Consider the following 19700-nt stretch of genomic DNA (forward strand, 5'->3'; position numbering starts at 1 on the left):
ATTTATTTGCAATCTCTAAAAATAAGAAATAAAAGAATAACTTGCTGAGAAAATCTTTGACTCTCCAAAAAAAAATGAGAAACATCTCAATGGTGTTTTGGTGGAGTCCATTTTTATAAGACTCTGTGTGACTCTAAAGTTTGCTTAGAAACTAAAAATTGTGTCCACCTTTCTCCTCGCAGTTTCTCTCTAAACAAAAGGTTTTACTATGTGGATATAAACAGAATGAAACAAAAATATATAGTTAGTTAGAGCTTGTGCTTCCCAACACATGGCTACATAAAACCAAAACTATCCATCTGCATGACGAGATATCACATGGTTTTTTAAATTTGAGTGAACCAAACCTTTAAGGCATTAGGGTTTTTTCGGTAAAGCTACCTCAACGTTATTACCCCTCGGTTATGATTGCTGATCTGAAGATATAATTAAATAAATTCAACACCAACCTTTGCATATTTAATGGTCTATATTTAGGTGAACTTGGTGTCTGAGCACATCTGGTGTGAGGACTTCCTGGTGCGGAGCTTCTATCTGAAGAACCTGCAGACCAATGAGACCCGCACCGTCACACAGTTCCACTTCCTGTCCTGGATGGACCGCGGGATCCCCAACTCGGCCAGGACCCTGTTAGACTTCCGCAGGTATAGTGGAGATCCCCGTCTGTTGGCCTCAGACTACTGACGCTCAGCAGATTTCACAGACAGACCACCTTTATGACCGGCCTTTATCCTGAGCTTGTTCTTAATCACCTTCCCTTATATTCTGTATTCTGTCAGCGCCTTTCTGGTCCATCTCCCTTTTGCCCCTCTGCCTTTTGGTGTCCTAGCGAATGGTTGTTCTAATAAGGACTGTGTTTCTGTACTATCCCTTTCATCCTGGGCCTATTTCCCTCACCTCCCTCCAGCACATGTGATGCAGCAAATTAACAGTCCCGCACTGCCTGGCTTGGCTTGGGAAGAAAAGAAAAGAAAAAAAAAAAAAAAACACCTAATTCAAACACCCAATTAAATGAGAGCTGTCTCACTAAAAACATGGGAGAGGGGGAACACTAGTGACTGAATAACCTCACTCTGTTCTCCATATAATGTGTTCTGGCAGAAGAGCAGAAATAGCCCCTTTGGGAAAACCCAGGAGGGATAGGAAAAGCCCTCCAAATGAGAATAGATGCATCTGATTTGTGGATGGAAGTCTGTCCCTCTGGTTTGTAATGCATATGAGAGAAAAAACAGAGGATGTACAGTGTTATCATGTCATCCTTTGGTGCTATTTTTTTAAAATTAAACTGGGTGTAGCGTGTAGTCGGTTATATTTATTTATGATATTGCTGTGCAAGTTTGTCCCGTGTTTTGATTACATACAAAAGGTTTGCTATGCTGTTGCGATCCCCCGAACTGTTGTTAAGACATCCACATTGCTTCGATGTAACTCCAAAGCTCTCTGACCACCATTACGTGATTCAGAGGTCTCAGATCCACACGGTGTACTGTACGCTCACGGTTTCACGGTTTCGGCCAACTCGGTATTTTGCGGTTGCCAGTGTCATTTTTGTGATGTTGCAGCTAGTAATATGAGCCCAGTTGCATAGTCACAAAAGTGATCATTGGAAACTGTGTCTCCTCAGCCAGGCCTGTGCACAAACTGTCTTTCTCTCACTCCTGACTCTCTTTCTCCCTCCTCCTCTCACTGCTCCTTCCTCTGGCTTGCATGGGAACTCCAACCATCTTTGTATGCGCTTTGACTAAGAACATATTCTGATTTTACTCATGCATTTGAAATTCAACAACCTTCAAATATAAAAATGCAATGTAGTGTAGTGTGTAAAAAAAGAACATGAATGCAAAATACACAAAAAGAAAACATTCCTACTGTAAAATAAGCCTCACTTTAATATAAGATAATCAAATCAAAACTGCTAGTTGTATCATATTTTAATGTTTAGCAATATAGAGAAAATAAGGCTCTGCACAGTTAGGTCTATTGCAAGTATTTCAATAATAAAGCCAAGCACTCAGTCACACTTTCAAGGCAAATGTTTGACAAAGGAGAATCTCAGAGCTTGTAATGATATCAAATACAGCATATCTTTGTCATGCAAGTACACTTGGGAAATGCAGTTCACAGTTGTAGTTCCCATAGTCCAAATACATTGGAAAATCCACAATTACAACATAGAAAATGCAAAAAGTGAGGACAAATCACTACAGAAAACAAAGGAAATGGGAAAACATAACAGAAATAAAAAAAAGAAAGAAAATATTTCACAATCTAGCAATATTTACAATAAAATATTTGAGTATATTTTGCAATATAATTATGATAATCAAAAGTAATTGTAAGGTACAACACATTATTATTGCTTTTAGTGGTGGAGTGCAATAGTATTAGCAATTGCAAACTGACACATTAATTTATATTATAGTATATCATAGTATATGGTTATATATTGTTTTATTTACATATTCCTAATAATAAATAATAACTATTGTTGAAAATGTACAAAGAAACTAGTGGACAAACTAGATAAACCAGAGATATGATAAGATATTTAAACATTAATTTTCATTTTGTCACTGAAAGGTAAAGAACGAAAGAACGGAAAGACATGGAAGCTCTCAGTGTAGTTAGTTTCCATGGCAACAGCGGGGTGTGAAAAGGCTTGTTGGCCTTCACCGTGCCTGTGGTGTATAACATTCATAATTGGCCGGGGTTAATGCGTCGGCGGTCGGCAATCACAACATCACACCACCACATCCATCACCCACATGTCACAATAATGCTGTTTGAAATGATGCTCAATTTATTTAGGTGCTGTGACACGGATTTCTCTCTCCATCCTCAAATTAAAGTGATTGATTGACGGGAGGGGGGCATCTCTCAGGATCGTGTTTGTTCCTTTGATTATTGCAGCCATTAATTTCATCCGGACCTCAGCCCAGAACTCCCTCATTTGCTTTAATTGTCGCTGTTGTTATTATTTCAGCTAAAAGAATCAGTCTTGTTTCCAGAGTATGATTTAGCAGCCTGTGCTTTTAAGAAAGTCAAGCTAACAATAACATCCAATCTTTTCTTTTCTTATTTCAGAAAGGTTAACAAGTGCTACCGGGGTCGATCTTGCCCGATAATTGTTCACTGCAGGCAAGTATAACTATTTGAACCTTGTGACAGTGGCTCGCCCCACTGAATTGGGAGAGCGAGTGTTTGTCGTGGCCTGTGTGTTGGAGGGGAGAGGCTGTTTATTTAAACCCGCTCAGTCCATTTACTCTATCTGGGTCCAGTGGAGCTGCTGTTTATTCCACTGGCTGTGTCTTTATGGAAATAGTGTGGCACAAAGACACTCAGCCAAAGACACTTCCATTTCCCATTTGGTTGAGTTAGTTAACTGGCTTTGATTGGTTTGCATTAAACACCAGGTATCTGTCTGACCACTTTTAATAGTCACATCCTGTTAAGTCATGCGTGGGGCCAAGGCAGCCCGCTCCCCCTCTGAGGGGAGCTGTACGGACCGAGTGTCTAGCAGTGGATTAATGAAGCAGTGGTGCTCAGGCCGCTCTCCTGTTTTATTGGCCTTGCCTTTATTAGAGAGATGTGCACGCCTTGTTTGCAATTAACATGCAGAGCCGTTGAATGGCCGGCGGGCACAAAGGGAGGCTTTTCATAAGACTATCTCTGGAGTAATGGAAAAGCAAGGCTCTCCAAAAGCTGTTCTCGAACCGCCCATGGCCTCTCAACCTCTCCTCTGCTCCTGAGGTGCATGCATTTAAAAGCCTTTGTCCCCAGTGTGCCTCAGAAACCATTCCCCTCTCCCCAATAGCCGAGCAAGTCTCAAGACCACACATGCACTCGTGTGCAAAGGTTTAACATAATCACATTTATTGGAGCATCAAATATTCAGATCTGTTCAGGTATTTTCACAAGAATATTAAGGATTATTATTGATTTTTTTGCTATTTAAGTATTCTATTTTATCTGCAATGTCAGGTTTTAAACAGATGGAGCAGTGTGTGTGTTTCTCTCTGCATAGACTAATTTGTGTTTAAATATACTCTACAGTCTCTCAGCAGATGCAGATGTAAATGAGCAATTTGTTTCCTTATAAGAAAAACACTCTCAGATTAAAGCATGTAGAGCTTTACTCTGCCACCTTAATGATCTCTCTCTCTGTCTCTCTGACTCTCTGCAGTGATGGAGCTGGCAGGAGTGGGACTTACATTCTGATTGACATGGTCCTCAATAGGATGGCTAAAGGTAACGATCAATGGCTTCCCTTTCACTCTTTCTGCTTGTGTTGAAGTGTTGCCCTGGCAACGCTAAAGCCTCTCATTTTCCACAGAGGGTCTTGGGGATGCATTAGAGGGTGACTTCTCTGAGGCCTGGAAAGGCGGCGAAGACAGAGACAGACATGGAGGGAGCTGCTAGGAGTGGAGAGAGTGGAACAAAGAGAAAACAGAGCAGAGAAAATGAAAAAGAAACCTACACCAACATTAGTAATTATCTATTTAAGCTACCGTCATGCCATATTGACCTGAATCACAATTGCAACATGAATTTAGATAGCACATGCATGGAAATGAAATGTTTAAAGGGAAAATCCATTCAAAATCTGAATTTGCAAAAAGTTGCTCCAATGGTTTTCAACGCTTGAATCAATATTTAATATTTAATGGAAGCAATGTGTTTATTTTATTATTGATTTATTCTTTAATAGTCCACAGTAAGCATCCTACTCTCACCCTGAATATTGTCTTCTGTTTTCCCTGTTTTACGCAAACATAAACTAAACTGCCCCAGATTGCCAGTATGTTCAAAATCTGGACTTCCAGGTGCATTTACACTTTATTTTCTGCAATTTTGAGTTGAGTTGGTCCCTAGTTAGCATCATATAATGAAAAAACACAGTCAAAGATGGAAATATGCAGTTAGTCCCAAATCACAGTAACTTGGCACCATCACAGAGTCTATTTGGAGTCGAAATAAATATAAAACAACTGCGCAAGAAAAGCTACCTGCGAAGGATCTTTGTGGCATAACAGAAACTGTTTGAAGGTATATTTGGTTCTAAATTTTAGCTTCCTTTGACAAGGCAAACCCATGATTTTAGCCATATCGCCAACAAGGCAGGAGTTAGCTGAAGAGGTATTTTTTGTTAGCTGTCTTACAAAATTATCCATGAAGTTCTTCTATTGAATTATTTTCAGATATCCAAGTTATACATATTTGGATATGCACAGCTATTGTTGCACAGGAGCTGGTGTTCCTACACAGTGGCCACCAAAGGCTGCCTTACGTCACTTGAAAGCCCTGCATAGCTTAGCCTACACTCTGCCCTTTGCCCTTTGACCTCCGCCCTTTGCTCCACACTCTCTGCATGCCCTCTCCTCCTGCAATCCCAGCCCGTCAGAGCAGGTTAGGAAGCTCTGATGCGGACCTTAACTTCACTGTCTGTAAAACAGTAATAAGATTGACCCATCGTGATGGAGTTCATCTAGTTCAGTGACAAATGCAGTGTTGCCCGCGGTGATGAAAGGTGCTACCCGCTCTCTTTTTAACCTTTTGTTTTCTGCTCCAGAGCAGAATGCATAAAATGAACATAATCTCACTCTCCAAAGCTTTTTCCTTTGGTCCAAGAGCCTCTCTTCAGCTTAACTTTGGAATCCAGCCCTTCTGAGACATGAAAGTCTTGTCGGAGCACTGGAGTACTTTGAGTACTAAGTCCAGCTGCATTAAATCCCCCTTTTTCTCCCTCTCACCCACACACATACATGCACTTTCACTCTTGCTCTATCTCTTTTGCTTCCTTTCTCTGCCTCACTTTCAAAAACATCTTGAGAGTTCAGGGGCTCTCTCTCCAGTTTTTCTCCCCGTACTTTATACTTTTCACAAATGAGCTCTGGCATGCTGCTTCAAATCCGTAAATCTGAAAGTAGAATAAGATTTCCAGATTAACATCACACACTTTCGAAGCCAAAACAGATTTAACTCAACAGCAGTTGATCACTGTTGAAGGCGAGCAACTGTTGCATAGGTTAATCATCAGTATGGCTGCTGGAAAGGCTATAAATCATTTTAATTAGACTTTGTTGATTCTCTGCACACACACACACACACACACACACAGAGTCAGATATTGTGTATCAAAAAGCTTTTAGTGGACTTTATAGTTGGACATAATCTAAACCAATTTTTGAACAAGATTCTCACAGAGAAGCCAGCATTTTTGAATGTATTATTGCACATTTCCCAGACCCCCAAAAATATCCTCTTGCATATTTTATCGAGAAACAGTCTGTGGCTCTCGTCCAAGTCTTTCGAGGGATGAATGTAATAATTTTCAATCGCTGCGCTGTTCCAAAGGGAGCCCAGTATAAAGAGAGATTGACAGATGTGAGCTGGATTACTCTGCTGCTTTGAACTCAGTCCAATTTTCGGTCTGTTGCAGGTGCTAAAGAGATTGATATTGCCGCTACCCTGGAGCACTTGAGAGACCAGAGAGCTGGCATGGTCCAGACAAAGGTAAGGTCCCTGGCTTTGAGTTAGAGAGGTGGGGGAGATGGGAGGCGGGTGGGGGGGGGAGCAGGAGGGGAGCAGGGCGGGAGGAGGGGCTGCAGTCATTCAAACAGACGATTGTCTACTTCATGTGCACGGGATCAGGGGAAATGATGTGGTAATTGATAACTGCTGCAGGATTAGAAAAACATTGTCTTGGAAGATAATAACTCACTGTTCCACATTTATCACAAGACACAGAGACACTGACCAGGATCCTCTCTCACTGAAATATTTTGCCTTTGATTCTACAGTATTATAACATTTTCTCCTAATTTCTATCAAATAAACACATTTTATAGACAGATTTTAATCAAAATCAAGTGTAAAGGCACCATTCTTCTTAATACGATGTAAATTACATGACAGAGAGCATTAAGTAGATGTAACTGGGGCTGCAACTAGCAGTTATTTTCATTATCTGTTAATCTACCTATTATTCTCTCCATTAATCCTTTAGTCCATGAAAGTAGAGTCGATTAATCTATTAGTCAATCGACAGAAAATTAATCAGCATCTATTTTGATAATCGATTCATTGTTTTAGACATTTTTTAAGCAAAAATGCCAAAATAATGTTGCTACTTTTAGCTTCTCATATGTGATGATTTAATGCTTTAACTAGTTAACTAAATATCTTTGGGTTTTGGATTGTTGTTGAGACAAACTAAGAAATTTTAAGACATAACCTTTGACTTGAGCATTTTCACCATTTCTGTGACATTTTATAGACCAATCAATGAATTGAGAAAATAACTGTCAGATTAGTTGATAATGAAAGTAATCCTTATTTGCAGCCCTACATGAAATTTTAGAAATTTGTGAAAAAATGTCCATCACAGTTTCTCAAGGCCCAATGTGATGCCTTCACTGTCTTGTGTTGTCCAGCTAACGCTCCAAAACCCAAAGATTTTCAATTTACAATGATATGAAATAGAAAAAATCTGCAAATACTCACATTTGAGAAGCTAAAACCAAAAAATGTTTGGCATATTTACTTGAAAAATTACCAAATATCAAAATATGTTCTTTATGTGTTATTTCCCTTTCATCTCTATACATTTTATCATATTTGTGTCTAATCTGTGCTAGTACTTCAGTTCTTTAGTCTCAACAGTTTATATCACAGCAGACCCTCCACCTCACACCATTTTGGAAAATTGTTTAGAGTGTGCACAAAACATTTCCTCTCACCAACTTATGCAAACAGTAGGTAGGAAGTATCTTTTGTTTCACTCTTGTTAATTGGAAGGAATAATAATAATAATAATGATAATAATAATAATAATAATAATAATAATAATAGTAATAATAAAGGCTACCCTCACGCAGGGTTGGGTGATAATATTTATTGAAGTTGCTTACTAATCGACTCCAGTGTTTCTAGATGTTTCATTAATGCTGCTTTTACAGCCTCGCTTCTGTTCGGCGGGGAAAAGCTTTTCAAGCAGACTCACTCTCTCTTCTTCTTTCTAACAAGTCTGAGTGAAATTATATTGGAATATTGTTGATTCCACTTTGCGGCTCCATGCTGAGACTACACAGAAATTAGACTGGAATGAGGTATGAAATTTAGAGTTAGGTTTCCAGGATTGGACAAGCAATTATCTTTTTTTTTTTTTTTACCTCGTGATGTTGCCACTTTGTTTTTGGATAGAACTTGTAAAAGAAAACAAAAAGACATTTATTTCCCCTCTTGTTCTGGTTACTCTTTTTGACAGACATCAACATGCACCACTCAAAGCATGTGTGACCATTTTTCTTCCTTATACTAACCATCCATCTCTGATCTGTTGAACAGAGATTGATCTCCCCCCAGTGGTGTAAATGTGTACAACATGACACTCTTTGCTTCTCAGCAGGCAAAAAAACTGATTTCAAAAGTATCTTTTTTAATACAAAGAACTTGAGACCCAACTTGGGATTAGATATAGGCACATATAACCGCCGCGCGGATATAGATGGATGTACTGATGTATTTTCTGGCCCCATCACAACATCAGAAGACAAAAATAAAAATAGAAAAACCTGAACACTCCAGGTAATCTCCACTGCAAAGAGAAAGGCACGGCCACCAGTGACTCCCCCGTATTGATTTAGCTTATCCTCAGGCCAGACTATGGCAGGCTGTGTGTTGACACATCTAAAGACTGTTCCCTCCAAACTCCTACGTACCTTTTCTCTGTGAGTGGACCCCGTGGCCTGCAGCCTAGGGAGAGGAGAGGAATATAAAAACACCAGGTCCATGGGGCAAACATCAATCTGCCCCTTTTACGCTCCTCTGGGAAAACTATGAGTCAGATTCACAAGTAAATGCACAGACGCACACACACACACACACATAGAGCCGAGAGACAGCTTGACTCAAAAGCTCCATTTTAAGACACACCTGGTTGGATCGATGGCGGTGCCGGCTGCGTGTGTACCCTGAGTTGAAGGCCTAGAGAGTGGTTCACCTTCACCTGGAGTCTGTGGCCGAACACATCCTAGGCAGGGTCAGGAGAGATGGAGGAAGAAGAGGAGGTGGAGGAGGAGGAGGAGGTGCCAATCATTCTGAAATAGCATTCCTGAGCCACTTGTAGACACGTACACACACACACCACACGCTTTAACCTCAAAGCTAACCAGCTAAAACTTTCTCCCTTCTTCCCTTCCTTCTCTCCCTGCATCCTTTCCTCCTCCTCCTCCTCCTCCTCCACCTCCTCCTCCTCAGGAGCAGTTTGAGTTTGCGCTGACAGCCGTGGCAGAGGAGGTGAACGCCATCCTGAAAGCGCTTCCTCAGTGAAGGCGTCCTCTACCCACCCCTCTCCCTCCACCTTCTTCTCGCTCGCTGAGCACCGGTTCCTCTGCCCACTCAAGACTGACATCTCTCTTCTGCCCTTCCTTCTCTTCGCTCTGTTTCTCTCCTCTGTCTCTCCCTCCTCTTCACCTCTATATATACTGTATACTTATGAATGTTGTGCCAGATATCTCACCTGGATCCATATCCGCCAATTTTGCCTTAGAGTACGACTGTTGATCTAGGATCTGTGTCGTTTTGGGGGATTCAGGAGATTGTGCAGACAAGTGGGGCCTGATCTGATCTGATGTGGGAACTTAGATCAGCACTCCTACTATGAGACCCTTTTGTCGATATGAACCCTGGTCCTCTCTTACTGTGATGTACGAAGTTGTCCCTGAACCTACCGTTTTAGTGCCACTGACGAGCTGTTTACGTGATGTCAAGTGAAGATTTTTGTTCCAAAATGTCGAAAAAAGTGATACAAATGCTTATAAAATGACTATTGGCACATTTTAAACAAACTTTAAGATTAATAATATGTAAAGTAAATTAACTTCTTGCCTGTATAAATCATAATATTGTACAGATTATATTCCCTAAATGAATTGATGTGTTCAAATTAGACATATAGCATTTTGGAAATAAACTCCTCACATCGTTATTCCTTCTCTGTGATCTGAATCAACTACTATATGCTCAGCATCACATGTATAGATGTTGAAGTGTGTGTGTATTGTATTTTGGGTCCAGACATCTCACTCTCACTGTATTAAAAACCCCGCAGATGCTCTGACTCTTAAAATGCCTCACGGATCATGATACTTACATCAACATATCAGGTGTTTTCTATTCCTCATTGCATCGATGATTTTACACCATGAATTGTTTGTTACATAAACATCTCTCTTAATATTAAATGTAATAGAAATATACCAACTGAGATAGTTATGCTTCTATTTAAAGATACTATCATGTCATCCCATATCGATAGTAACAATATATTGAAATTATATTGGAATTGTTGCTACATTTGTTTGTCCATTCATCACTGGTATATTGTGATATTTTGTGCAACATGACAGATTATTCCCTCTGTGTATAGACGATGAATGACTTTATGAATCCCCATATAGTGCTATCTGAAATGTATACTGAGAGCCTCAACGAGAACTATATATTTTGTGTGAACAAAGTAACATTCAGATTGATAATAAACCAAAACAGATTATACTGCTTTGCTATCTGGTGTTTAATGTTATTTCTGATACACTCACACACACACACTAAAAAGGGGAGAGAGAAGACTGCTTTTACATTGAATGACATTTGATTGAACGTTAGCCTTAGTAAAGTCACAAAGAAAAGCTGATTCACGCTCCCTGAGGGTTTGTATCTGGGAGAGACTTGCAGGTTTGAACAGATGAAATGTTTGGTTCACCAGCTCTGTCAGTGGGGAAAGTGGCTGAGATTTGAAATGAGATCAGTCATGTATTTCACCCACTGAGGTCTTTTTTGCAATATTACAGAGAAAAGAGGAATCTGTCACTCTAAAAGTTCAGAGTCCTATTCAAGCATGATAGAAATAAACCACTTTATAATAAGGCACCCTTTATAAATGGTCTATAAATCGTAGCTATTGGTTAATAAATAATTTATTAATGTTTTATAGATCATTTATAAGCCATTTTGCATTTGCTCCCACATGACATTTGCTATTACATCAATCAGTCCTTAATGAAGAATAATGGGTCTAATTTTCTAATACACCCCAAATTCAACAATAATAAATGTTAATATATAATTAATAAAACTTCTTCACAATAATCTATCAAGTGATGATCCACATAGCAACAAACACCAACCAAAGTTTTTTACAACCAGGAAACCAAAGTGTTCTCATTGAAGGCTTACAACTGATACATAAGGCATATGGTTAAATTATGTATTAAACGTTAATAAAGCCATTACTCACAGCCATAATAATCATTATTTGTATATGAGATTCAGATTTGGTAGTCATAGGGTTGCCCTATTTATTTTGAAATATGTTCTTATGTTGTGAGACCTGGGGATAAATGGGATATGTTTGTCAGTATGTGGCTTAATAGGCTCAATTTTACGTTTTTGTTTGGTTTTGTGATTTTTTTGTCACTGTTTGTCTTTTGCATGTTTTTTTGTGTCATTACTTTGTTCGTTTATGATGTGCTTTTGTCTCTTAATCCAATAAAAATGTAAAAACCCATTACTCAAAACTTATAAACCATTTATAAAGACTGCCTTACTGGAAAATAAATATTAGGATTAAACGAAAAATATCCTTATTGGTATTAGTATTGACCATATATCAGCTGATACCATGTATTGGCCACAACTATTGATATTATTGGTTATCAGTAAAGATTTAAACATGAAGCATCTCTAATTGAAAGTCAAATAAACTGTATGATTGGATAAATTTGACAGATAGTATAATAGGGATAATAGGGATGTTAACAGAGACTAAAGAAGTGCAAACACTTGAACATGAAGTCACATCTAATATGTATAGAGAATATATAATTTCCTACCTTTTAACAATGTGTGTGTGCTTCTTGTGTGAATGCATATTCATGCATGTGTGCTGCCCGTTGACATGTCCCTCCCTCCCCTGACAGTTCTAATAGCCGGGAATGAGGCTTCATGCACTTCCTGAGGCCTCATTTGCATATGATTCACTGATGAGCTGCCACTGCTAACCAGCAACACCAAACCAAAGCCCTATTAATATTCTCCCATTCAGGTTGTAAAGCACACAAACCTAATCAGCTTAGAAATTACTGTATGGAAACCATAATTACGCATGTTTAATTGCTTATCATCTGATGGGTACAAGTTTATTAGAAAATGTATTCATGGTAATTGCTTCCTGAGGTATCTAGTGTGCTACAATACCATGTGATATCCTGTCAGCTCCCATTTGGGAGGATTAATGCGTTCTGAAAAAGTCACAAAATTAGATACTGTGTACTGCCTCTTTGGATGCTTGGTTTAACTCAAGGTGATTTTTAATTTAGGAATTTCTAAATTACTGCTTAAGCTCAAATCAGTCTTTGGAGTGAGATCCGTCAAAATCAGCATATCTCGCTGTTTTTTAAGGAGTTCTGGCGTATCTCAGGGATATAAATGACTGTAAAGTAGGCAAATGTCTGTGTAATCATGATGCCACCAGAAAATACTCGCAAATCTGTCTGCCATCGTGGAGACTAAATTTCTACCACCAAAAAAAAAAAAGCTGTAAGAACAGGGGGAATTCAGGAGCGACACAAAAGTGAAAAGTCACAGGCATGAAATGAGGAAACAGGTCTTATAAAGAAAGAGTTTTGAAGTAAAGCCATCTCAAAGTCGATGAATCATTCAGTCCTGGAACAAGCAGATTAAAACACACACAGTTCAGGTCCCTCGGAGGGTCCTCCACACAGCCAAGAACGTCGAGTGGGCCCTTTCAGACATGGACCTCAGTGAGTCTTACAGCTCCTGCCCACTCTTTGATGATCTCTCTATGGTTTATTGTAATCACTGTTGGCTCTCAGTGCCTCTGACACACTTGTAAATTCATGTGATCTTATAAGAAAATGCATTGGAAGTCCAGCCAGTAGTTCCCCTATGAATAACACTTTCTTTAGTTATAAGTTGGTCCTGATCTAACAGTTTCACGTCTGTTTAGTTTCACACAAAACACATTGCTTGATCTTCCACTTGTAGAAAGTGCATAAATGAATATCTGAATATCTTAATTTTTTGACATATATACCAAGTGTTGTGATTAATAGTGTATGAAAAGTAGTTAGCTAACTGAAACGTTGAAATGGATTTATCATTACCACTTGGTTGGGTAACTACTGCAAATTTGGCTGAACCTGAATAGAAAAAGAGACCAGGCTTCAACACCAACATGTTTATAATGGGCATGGATTCACTTGTGCCAAGGATCAATTTTCCATGAAGACATATCAAAAGGATATGATGAATGAGTCTATCTCATAGGCCTGTGGGGGTAAGTCAGACGGAAAAGGGTGTGAACCTCTGCATTAAATGTGCTTCAGTTGGCTTCAACCAAAGTTTGGACTTGTTGTGAAGTATTCATGGATGAAAATATCTCTCAAAAGATACTGTGGATAACTCAACAAAAATAATAAATTTGGTATTTTAAACCATGTCCTGTTGAGTTAAGGGGTAGAACTCGACTGGAGCTTTATTCAAATTACTTAGTTGCTAAACTAGGCAAAAAATAATTGCTGAGTACATTAAAAAAACAACTTTTTAAGTCACATACACTTTTGGTTCCTAGTCCGAGAGGTGCTTTTGCTTTTTTCACCTGAGGAAAAAAAAACAAAACACCTGCGGATCATTCAACTTTTAAATGATAATACACAACATGCTGACAAACATGTCATTTCCCCATGGAGAGGGTTGGGAGATCCCAGAGTGTTTGCTTGTTGGAAAAACTGTCTGGGATGCTTTCCAGGATTTCCCAAAGAGAAAAGCCTTGTTTTTCTTTGCTGGTGTTGTTGGGAGTGAATGGAGAGCAGATTGCAGAGGCTGTGCCTCTCATGTCTGTCCAAGGCCTTGATCTTCTTAAGAAACAAACAAGCTTTTAAACTTGGCACTCACGGCATGTGTCTCTCTTCTTCTTCTGTCTCTGTTTGTCAAAACGCTGATCCTGAGAAAATTGATCTCGCCTGAATAGTTAGCGCGCACCCATGCCTATGCAATGACTTGCGGTTTAAAATGTGGACTCCCACCATGTTGTCACAAAAACTTTGCATGTTTTTAAGTCAGAACATGAAAGCCAGATCAAATGTGATGTGTGACTGTACAGCAGTACACACAAAGTGAGCATAGCTAAGAGATGTGATTTTACTATATCTTAATGCAGCACAACAGTATGTAGCTTTGGGATAAATCCTGGCAAAAGCTCGTGTTTTTTTTCTTATCTTTGATCAAACTACTGAGCCTGCAACCAAAATTGTTTTAATCAGCTTCAAACAATGTTTGAAGCACCAGATTTTGCCTCTCCAAATTATGTTCTTCTTTTTATAAAGGACATTAAAATTATGCTATGAAACTTTGATACAATTTTGAGAAAATAGGTATGATTCCTAGTTACATATACATACATAGGTATGTACTAAATGTAGATTTACGTATTAACAAATTAAAACATGTTGCACCACAAACTAGTTACTTTTTAAGAGATATCCAAGGTGTTACCAAATACTTTCACCCAGTAACTGCTTGATGTAACTGTTACATACTGTTAGCTCTGTGAACTAGCTAACTGACCGTCTGACGTTAGCTTGCTAATATGAACCTTGAGTGAAGACTAAAAGAGATAGTATGGTATATGGTCAACATATCTAGTGATAATGCTGCTTAACAATGTAAATTTGGAAGACTTGAAATCGCATTTAGCAAAAAATACAACTTAAATTATAAAACAGAAAATGACCAAATAGGCTAACGTAAGTTAGGCTAGCTTAATTGAATATTTCCCTTTCGCTCTTAATTAAAGGAATACTAACTCTCAAACACAGAGATTTCCCCATGTTTTCTTATGTGAATAAACCAAATCATACCCGAATTACCAAAGGTTGGCAGTTAAGTCTAATATATAATTTTACCTCTTGAATATATCATTTTTGGATACTATACTACAGTTTTCTACAGTGATTAACTGTTTACACAGTTGATTGCATTGGATTGGACTGCGCAACAGATGTTTTCAGAAAATGATTTGATTGAATGATTAGTCAAGTCTTCACTAGCTAAGATATTTCTTATGTGCCGGTAGTGAAATACCTTTAAATAACTAGTTTGAAACTAGTTTGTGTCAGGGGGTCAAAAAGTCAATTTTTTTTGAGGGGACACGGTTTCACTATGCAGAGTGCTGTGACTCATTCCCAAAGAGTTTCAAGGCGTTTCTCTGTCCTCCCATCACGTCTGCTTGCCGAGCATGGTCGCCATTTGTATTGACATCGGGATTCCGACGGATTCCGATGACCACAAGGCATACTGGGTATTCAGGTCCAGCAAGGGCATTTAGTCTCTCCCGGTCACAGGCATGGTTCGTCTCTGTTGTTAGCTTGTTTGTATGGATTCTCCCTGGGGTCAGCTGAGAAAAAAAAATAAATAAATAATAAAAAAAAAAAAAAAATATATATATATATATATATATATATATATATATATATATATATATATATATATATATGCATATATATATATATATATATATATATATATATATATATATATATATATATATATATATACATATATATATATATACATATTATTAAATAATCAAATTACAAATCCATGCCTACAGACTTATTTATTTATTTATTTTTGTCAGTTTTGGATAGTAGAAGGCTACAATACCCATGATCCTCAGCCACCATTGCTATGGAGACGAAGCCAGTCTGCTTTTCGTTACCTGTTAACCCCCCCCCCCCCCCCCCCCTTCACACACACATAAACAATGCTGGAGTGGTTTATTGGATGACATGGCTCAATATTAATTGAGAAAGACTATGTTTTAAGAATAATGATTTCATATTAAATTTATCCTCAGCCACATGTTCTTGGAAGTTAAATGACCAACTTCCCATTTTACAATCAAATGCATTTGAGCAGATGGATTGCAAATCCGAGGGCAGAGATTCGTAATTCGAGGACACAGATTAAGAATCAAAATGCATGAGTGCACAGATTTCTAAACCGAGAGTATAGATTTACACATTAGCCACTAGGAACTGTCTGTAAAAATAGATAGTGAAGAGAACAAAGAACACAGCAAAAGACGAACTCGAGCAGGGTCCTTTTCTATTGCCCCTGGATGTTCAAATGAGTTCTATCACACAAAAGAGAGCGGTAAAGTCATCCATTCATTTTGAAAGAGCAACAGCCGATGGGGAAACTCCAACAATCGGCCGGCCGACCAATGGTGTAACTTCATCACTCAGTCACTTACTCAGTCAGTCACTCACTCACTCACGGACAATTGCATGTGTAGGGCTGGCCCTGCTGTTGCAGTCCAGCCAAAAATCACATTATTATCCTTTGCTTGCAATTTTTAATTTATTTTGTTCATTAATTTATGCATGACTACATAAAACATCACAAATTTTATTGCAATTTTTGAGAAAAGCCGCTGTAAAATCAAGCATTTTTTACTGCAATAATAACAACAAAACTCTGCAAAATAGCCTATTAATTACTTGTGGGTTAAAGTTTAAACCACTGACACTAAAGTCACTTGAAATAGAGAAATTCTGAAGCTAATTAAAAAGACTTGTGAAAATAGAATTTAACAATGTCTAAAGCCATCCAATATCAAATATTTGAGGGGGCATGTACCTCCTTCACCCTCAAGTTGAACCAAGAAGTTATGTGTTACTAAGGACACAAACTTAGTGAAGGATTTGCGAATATCTGTTGCAACCCAATCCAGATGTAGAACTATAGGATCAGGTGTGTTGAATTACTCATGGGATTCAAGCAGCAGTCATGATAGTTGAAGAGTTGTGGTCAAAGGTTCAGAGATGTTGAGCAGCTTAAGGTAAGAAGTCGCAGCAAAGTCCAACATCTGGCTGAGCAGAAAAGCCAAAACCTTCAATCAGAAAGCAAATCTCTTCTCATTACCCCCCTTTACTTCCTCCCCTCTGGTTATTAATGAGCGCACAGCAGCCACAATGACATTTCACACCGTCTCATCCCTGCCCCATCATGCATCTGGGGATACCCTGGCATTTGGCTGCTGTGTTTTTATCAGTGTCTGCGGCGGCGCTGACCAGCACAACTTCAATCCTGCTCACTGTCACTCATCATAAGTGAGTTTATCAACACATATCTAATTGCCACACTCCTCGGGGACCATAACCATTTGCATACTAAGATTGCTTTCTTTTGCTCGGCTGAGAACGCACCTCCTTTGCATAATTATTAATGATAAAGAGCCAGTGAACAAATGTGTCAGGAGGTATTAGCATCGGATATACAACTAGATTTTAAAGGATCCGTTTAGTGACGTGCCAGCAGGAAAGATGAGGGCAAAGGGTAGGAAAACTGAGTCTGGAGAGCAAGATTGTCAGGGGATGCACTTTTGCATTAAGAGAAGGGGTTAATTAAAGGGCCTGAGATGGAAAACAGAGAAGTGTGATATATATTTTTTTTGATTTTTAAATCATTGTTTGCTCAGGAAGCCCCATTGAGATTAAGAGTGTCTATCAAAAAGAACTCAAAACCAGGAAAAAAAACCATAATTGTTGCAGACAAACAGCAGAAATATTAAGCAAAAAAATCACATAAGCACTCAAAGGACTTACGTTGAGAAGAAGAACAGCAGGATGTAGGATGAGGAGCCAAGCCTGAAATATAACATATAATTACATCAAAGAAAATATTGCTCCAGTAGAAGGAAAACCCACAGTGGTGAACAACACAAGATGTTTACATACAGCAGAGTCACTGTAGCTGCTCATTTCAGTATTTCTGCTGTGTACCATTAAAGCAGCAGGCCCATATTGTCTGTCATCTGTTGTCAGTAATTACCACTTTTTACACTGTCTTACCCTCTGTGGATAATGTTCAGCGTCTATACGCGAAGTGTTTCGTATGAATAGTTTAACTGTTTGCCACTTTATATGAAACAGCTGCACTCTTTTTTACAGGACAGGAATAAATAAGTCATGCACACTATGGTTCAGTTGGGGGTTGAAATACCCTCCCTGTGTTCTCCGCTAAACACAGGCCTGGTATAGCCCCACGCAGTATAATAGCATGATATTAAAAATGCCCACAGCGATTGTTAAGTCACAGCGGCACCATTTGCACCACGATGGATGACCTTTCGTGATTCCTAATGAGGCTTTTTCATGAGTTTCAAAGGCAAAACATACTGTAGCATGTAGAATAATAACAGCTGTGTGTAAACTCTCCACAGTTAAATGCTTTTGTGAGCAGCAGAAAATTAAATCACAATTTTCTCCGTAGTCTGTGGTACACATATCTCGCACAGACAGCTATTAGCTTTCTTCTTTCTTGACTCCAATTAAAAAATGTTTATCTAAAAGTAGACCATTATGAGTTCTAGTTTAAATATCAGCTGTAGTTTGCATTGATCTCCCCTTTTCAGGAGGTGTGAGGCTGTCTGAATTTCACAATTCACATGATTAAGAATAATCTCAGGGGTCAGGAGGGGTCATCTTCGGGCTCCCTCTGGCTCTCCTTCAACAAATAACTGATAATGACCTTTGACCTCCTCATTTTTGCATGAGAATTGACATCAGTATTCCACCCCCACCTCTATAGCGACCCCAGGACCATTTGAAATGCCAAACCTCCAAATCCAAACTTGATTTTTTTTTTTTTTTTTTTTTATGAACCCATCCAGAGGTGGGGGTGAGTGGGTTGCGTTTGGGAGGAGGAGGAGGAGGAGGAGGAGGAGGAGGAGGGTGGAGACGGGGGAGGCGAGCTTTGAGCTCATCTGCATCACAGATTAGGGTGCTTGGAGAAAAATCAACCATCCATGATTCATTACATGTTTCCTGCTGAGCCTCTGAGATGGCAACCATCCTAGCAACAGGATCCTAGCAACAGCAACAACTCTCCACCGCAGCGGCAGCCTATCAGAAACTTTGATGCCTGATCAAAATTTAGCCAATCAAGAGGGGAGGACATGCGGAAAACGTGATGATGTGTTTCCTCATGCAGTTGGCCAGCATGAGGTGTGTTTAGGGCTCTGAACTCTGTGGAATCACAAATCTGAATCCATCTGTATGTGTGTTTGTGTGTAAATATAAAATTAATTTGTATCTTCTCTTCCCTTTATGAAACTAATGCACATTTTACGTTCCTTCAGAAGCATTTTTGCTGTGTAGTAAAGAGTAAAATGGGACATGTTTCAGGAAATGCTGCATTATATTATTACATTTATGATGGCATCTTATCTAGGGCAGTATTTTCAATATTTTTTTCATTTTCATTCCATTTTTCACCTTTTTTAGGAATGTATAACGATATTTAGTTAAAGCAAAATACTTAAGATGCACACATACTGTACAACACATTTAACTATAAAGGATCCGATTGACTTCACACTTGGTGGGTGTGTTGCTGAGGACCCAAAGAAGTGCAGGATCGAGTGTGAAGTTGTTTCGGTTAGAAATGTCAAAGATATGATTAAAAGAAAACATTTAATAGATCTTGACCTCTCCAACATGGCAGCCACGCAGACGCATAGCTGCAACATACAGCAGCCAATCCGTATGTTGCAGATCATCACTGTTCTCATCCTTCTCGTTCTCTACATTGTCTACCTCTCTACCTCAGCC

General features: G+C 38.9%; 1 protein-coding gene across 3 annotated transcripts in view; it reads left to right on the forward strand.

Annotated features, from left to right (window-relative positions):
• ptprn2 (protein tyrosine phosphatase receptor type N2) overlaps nucleotides 1-19700 on the forward strand; it is a 149867-nt gene that overhangs the window by 123787 nt on the left and 6380 nt on the right. For 2 of the 3 annotated variants that reach the window (XM_042399869.1, XM_042399870.1), the window contains exons 18-21: nucleotides 478-644; nucleotides 3085-3138; nucleotides 4184-4248; nucleotides 6440-6513. In XM_042399869.1, the coding sequence (XP_042255803.1) occupies nucleotides 478-644; nucleotides 3085-3138; nucleotides 4184-4248; nucleotides 6440-6513 (360 nt within the window). Of the gene's footprint in view, nucleotides 1-477; nucleotides 645-3084; nucleotides 3139-4183; nucleotides 4249-6439; nucleotides 6514-9258; nucleotides 10884-19700 lie in introns of those variants that run through there. The other variant, XM_042399868.1, reaches the window with a different exon arrangement.

This window comes from Thunnus maccoyii, chromosome 21 (assembly GCF_910596095.1).
Source record: "Thunnus maccoyii chromosome 21, fThuMac1.1, whole genome shotgun sequence".
Lineage (NCBI taxonomy): Eukaryota > Metazoa > Chordata > Actinopteri > Scombriformes > Scombridae > Thunnus > Thunnus maccoyii.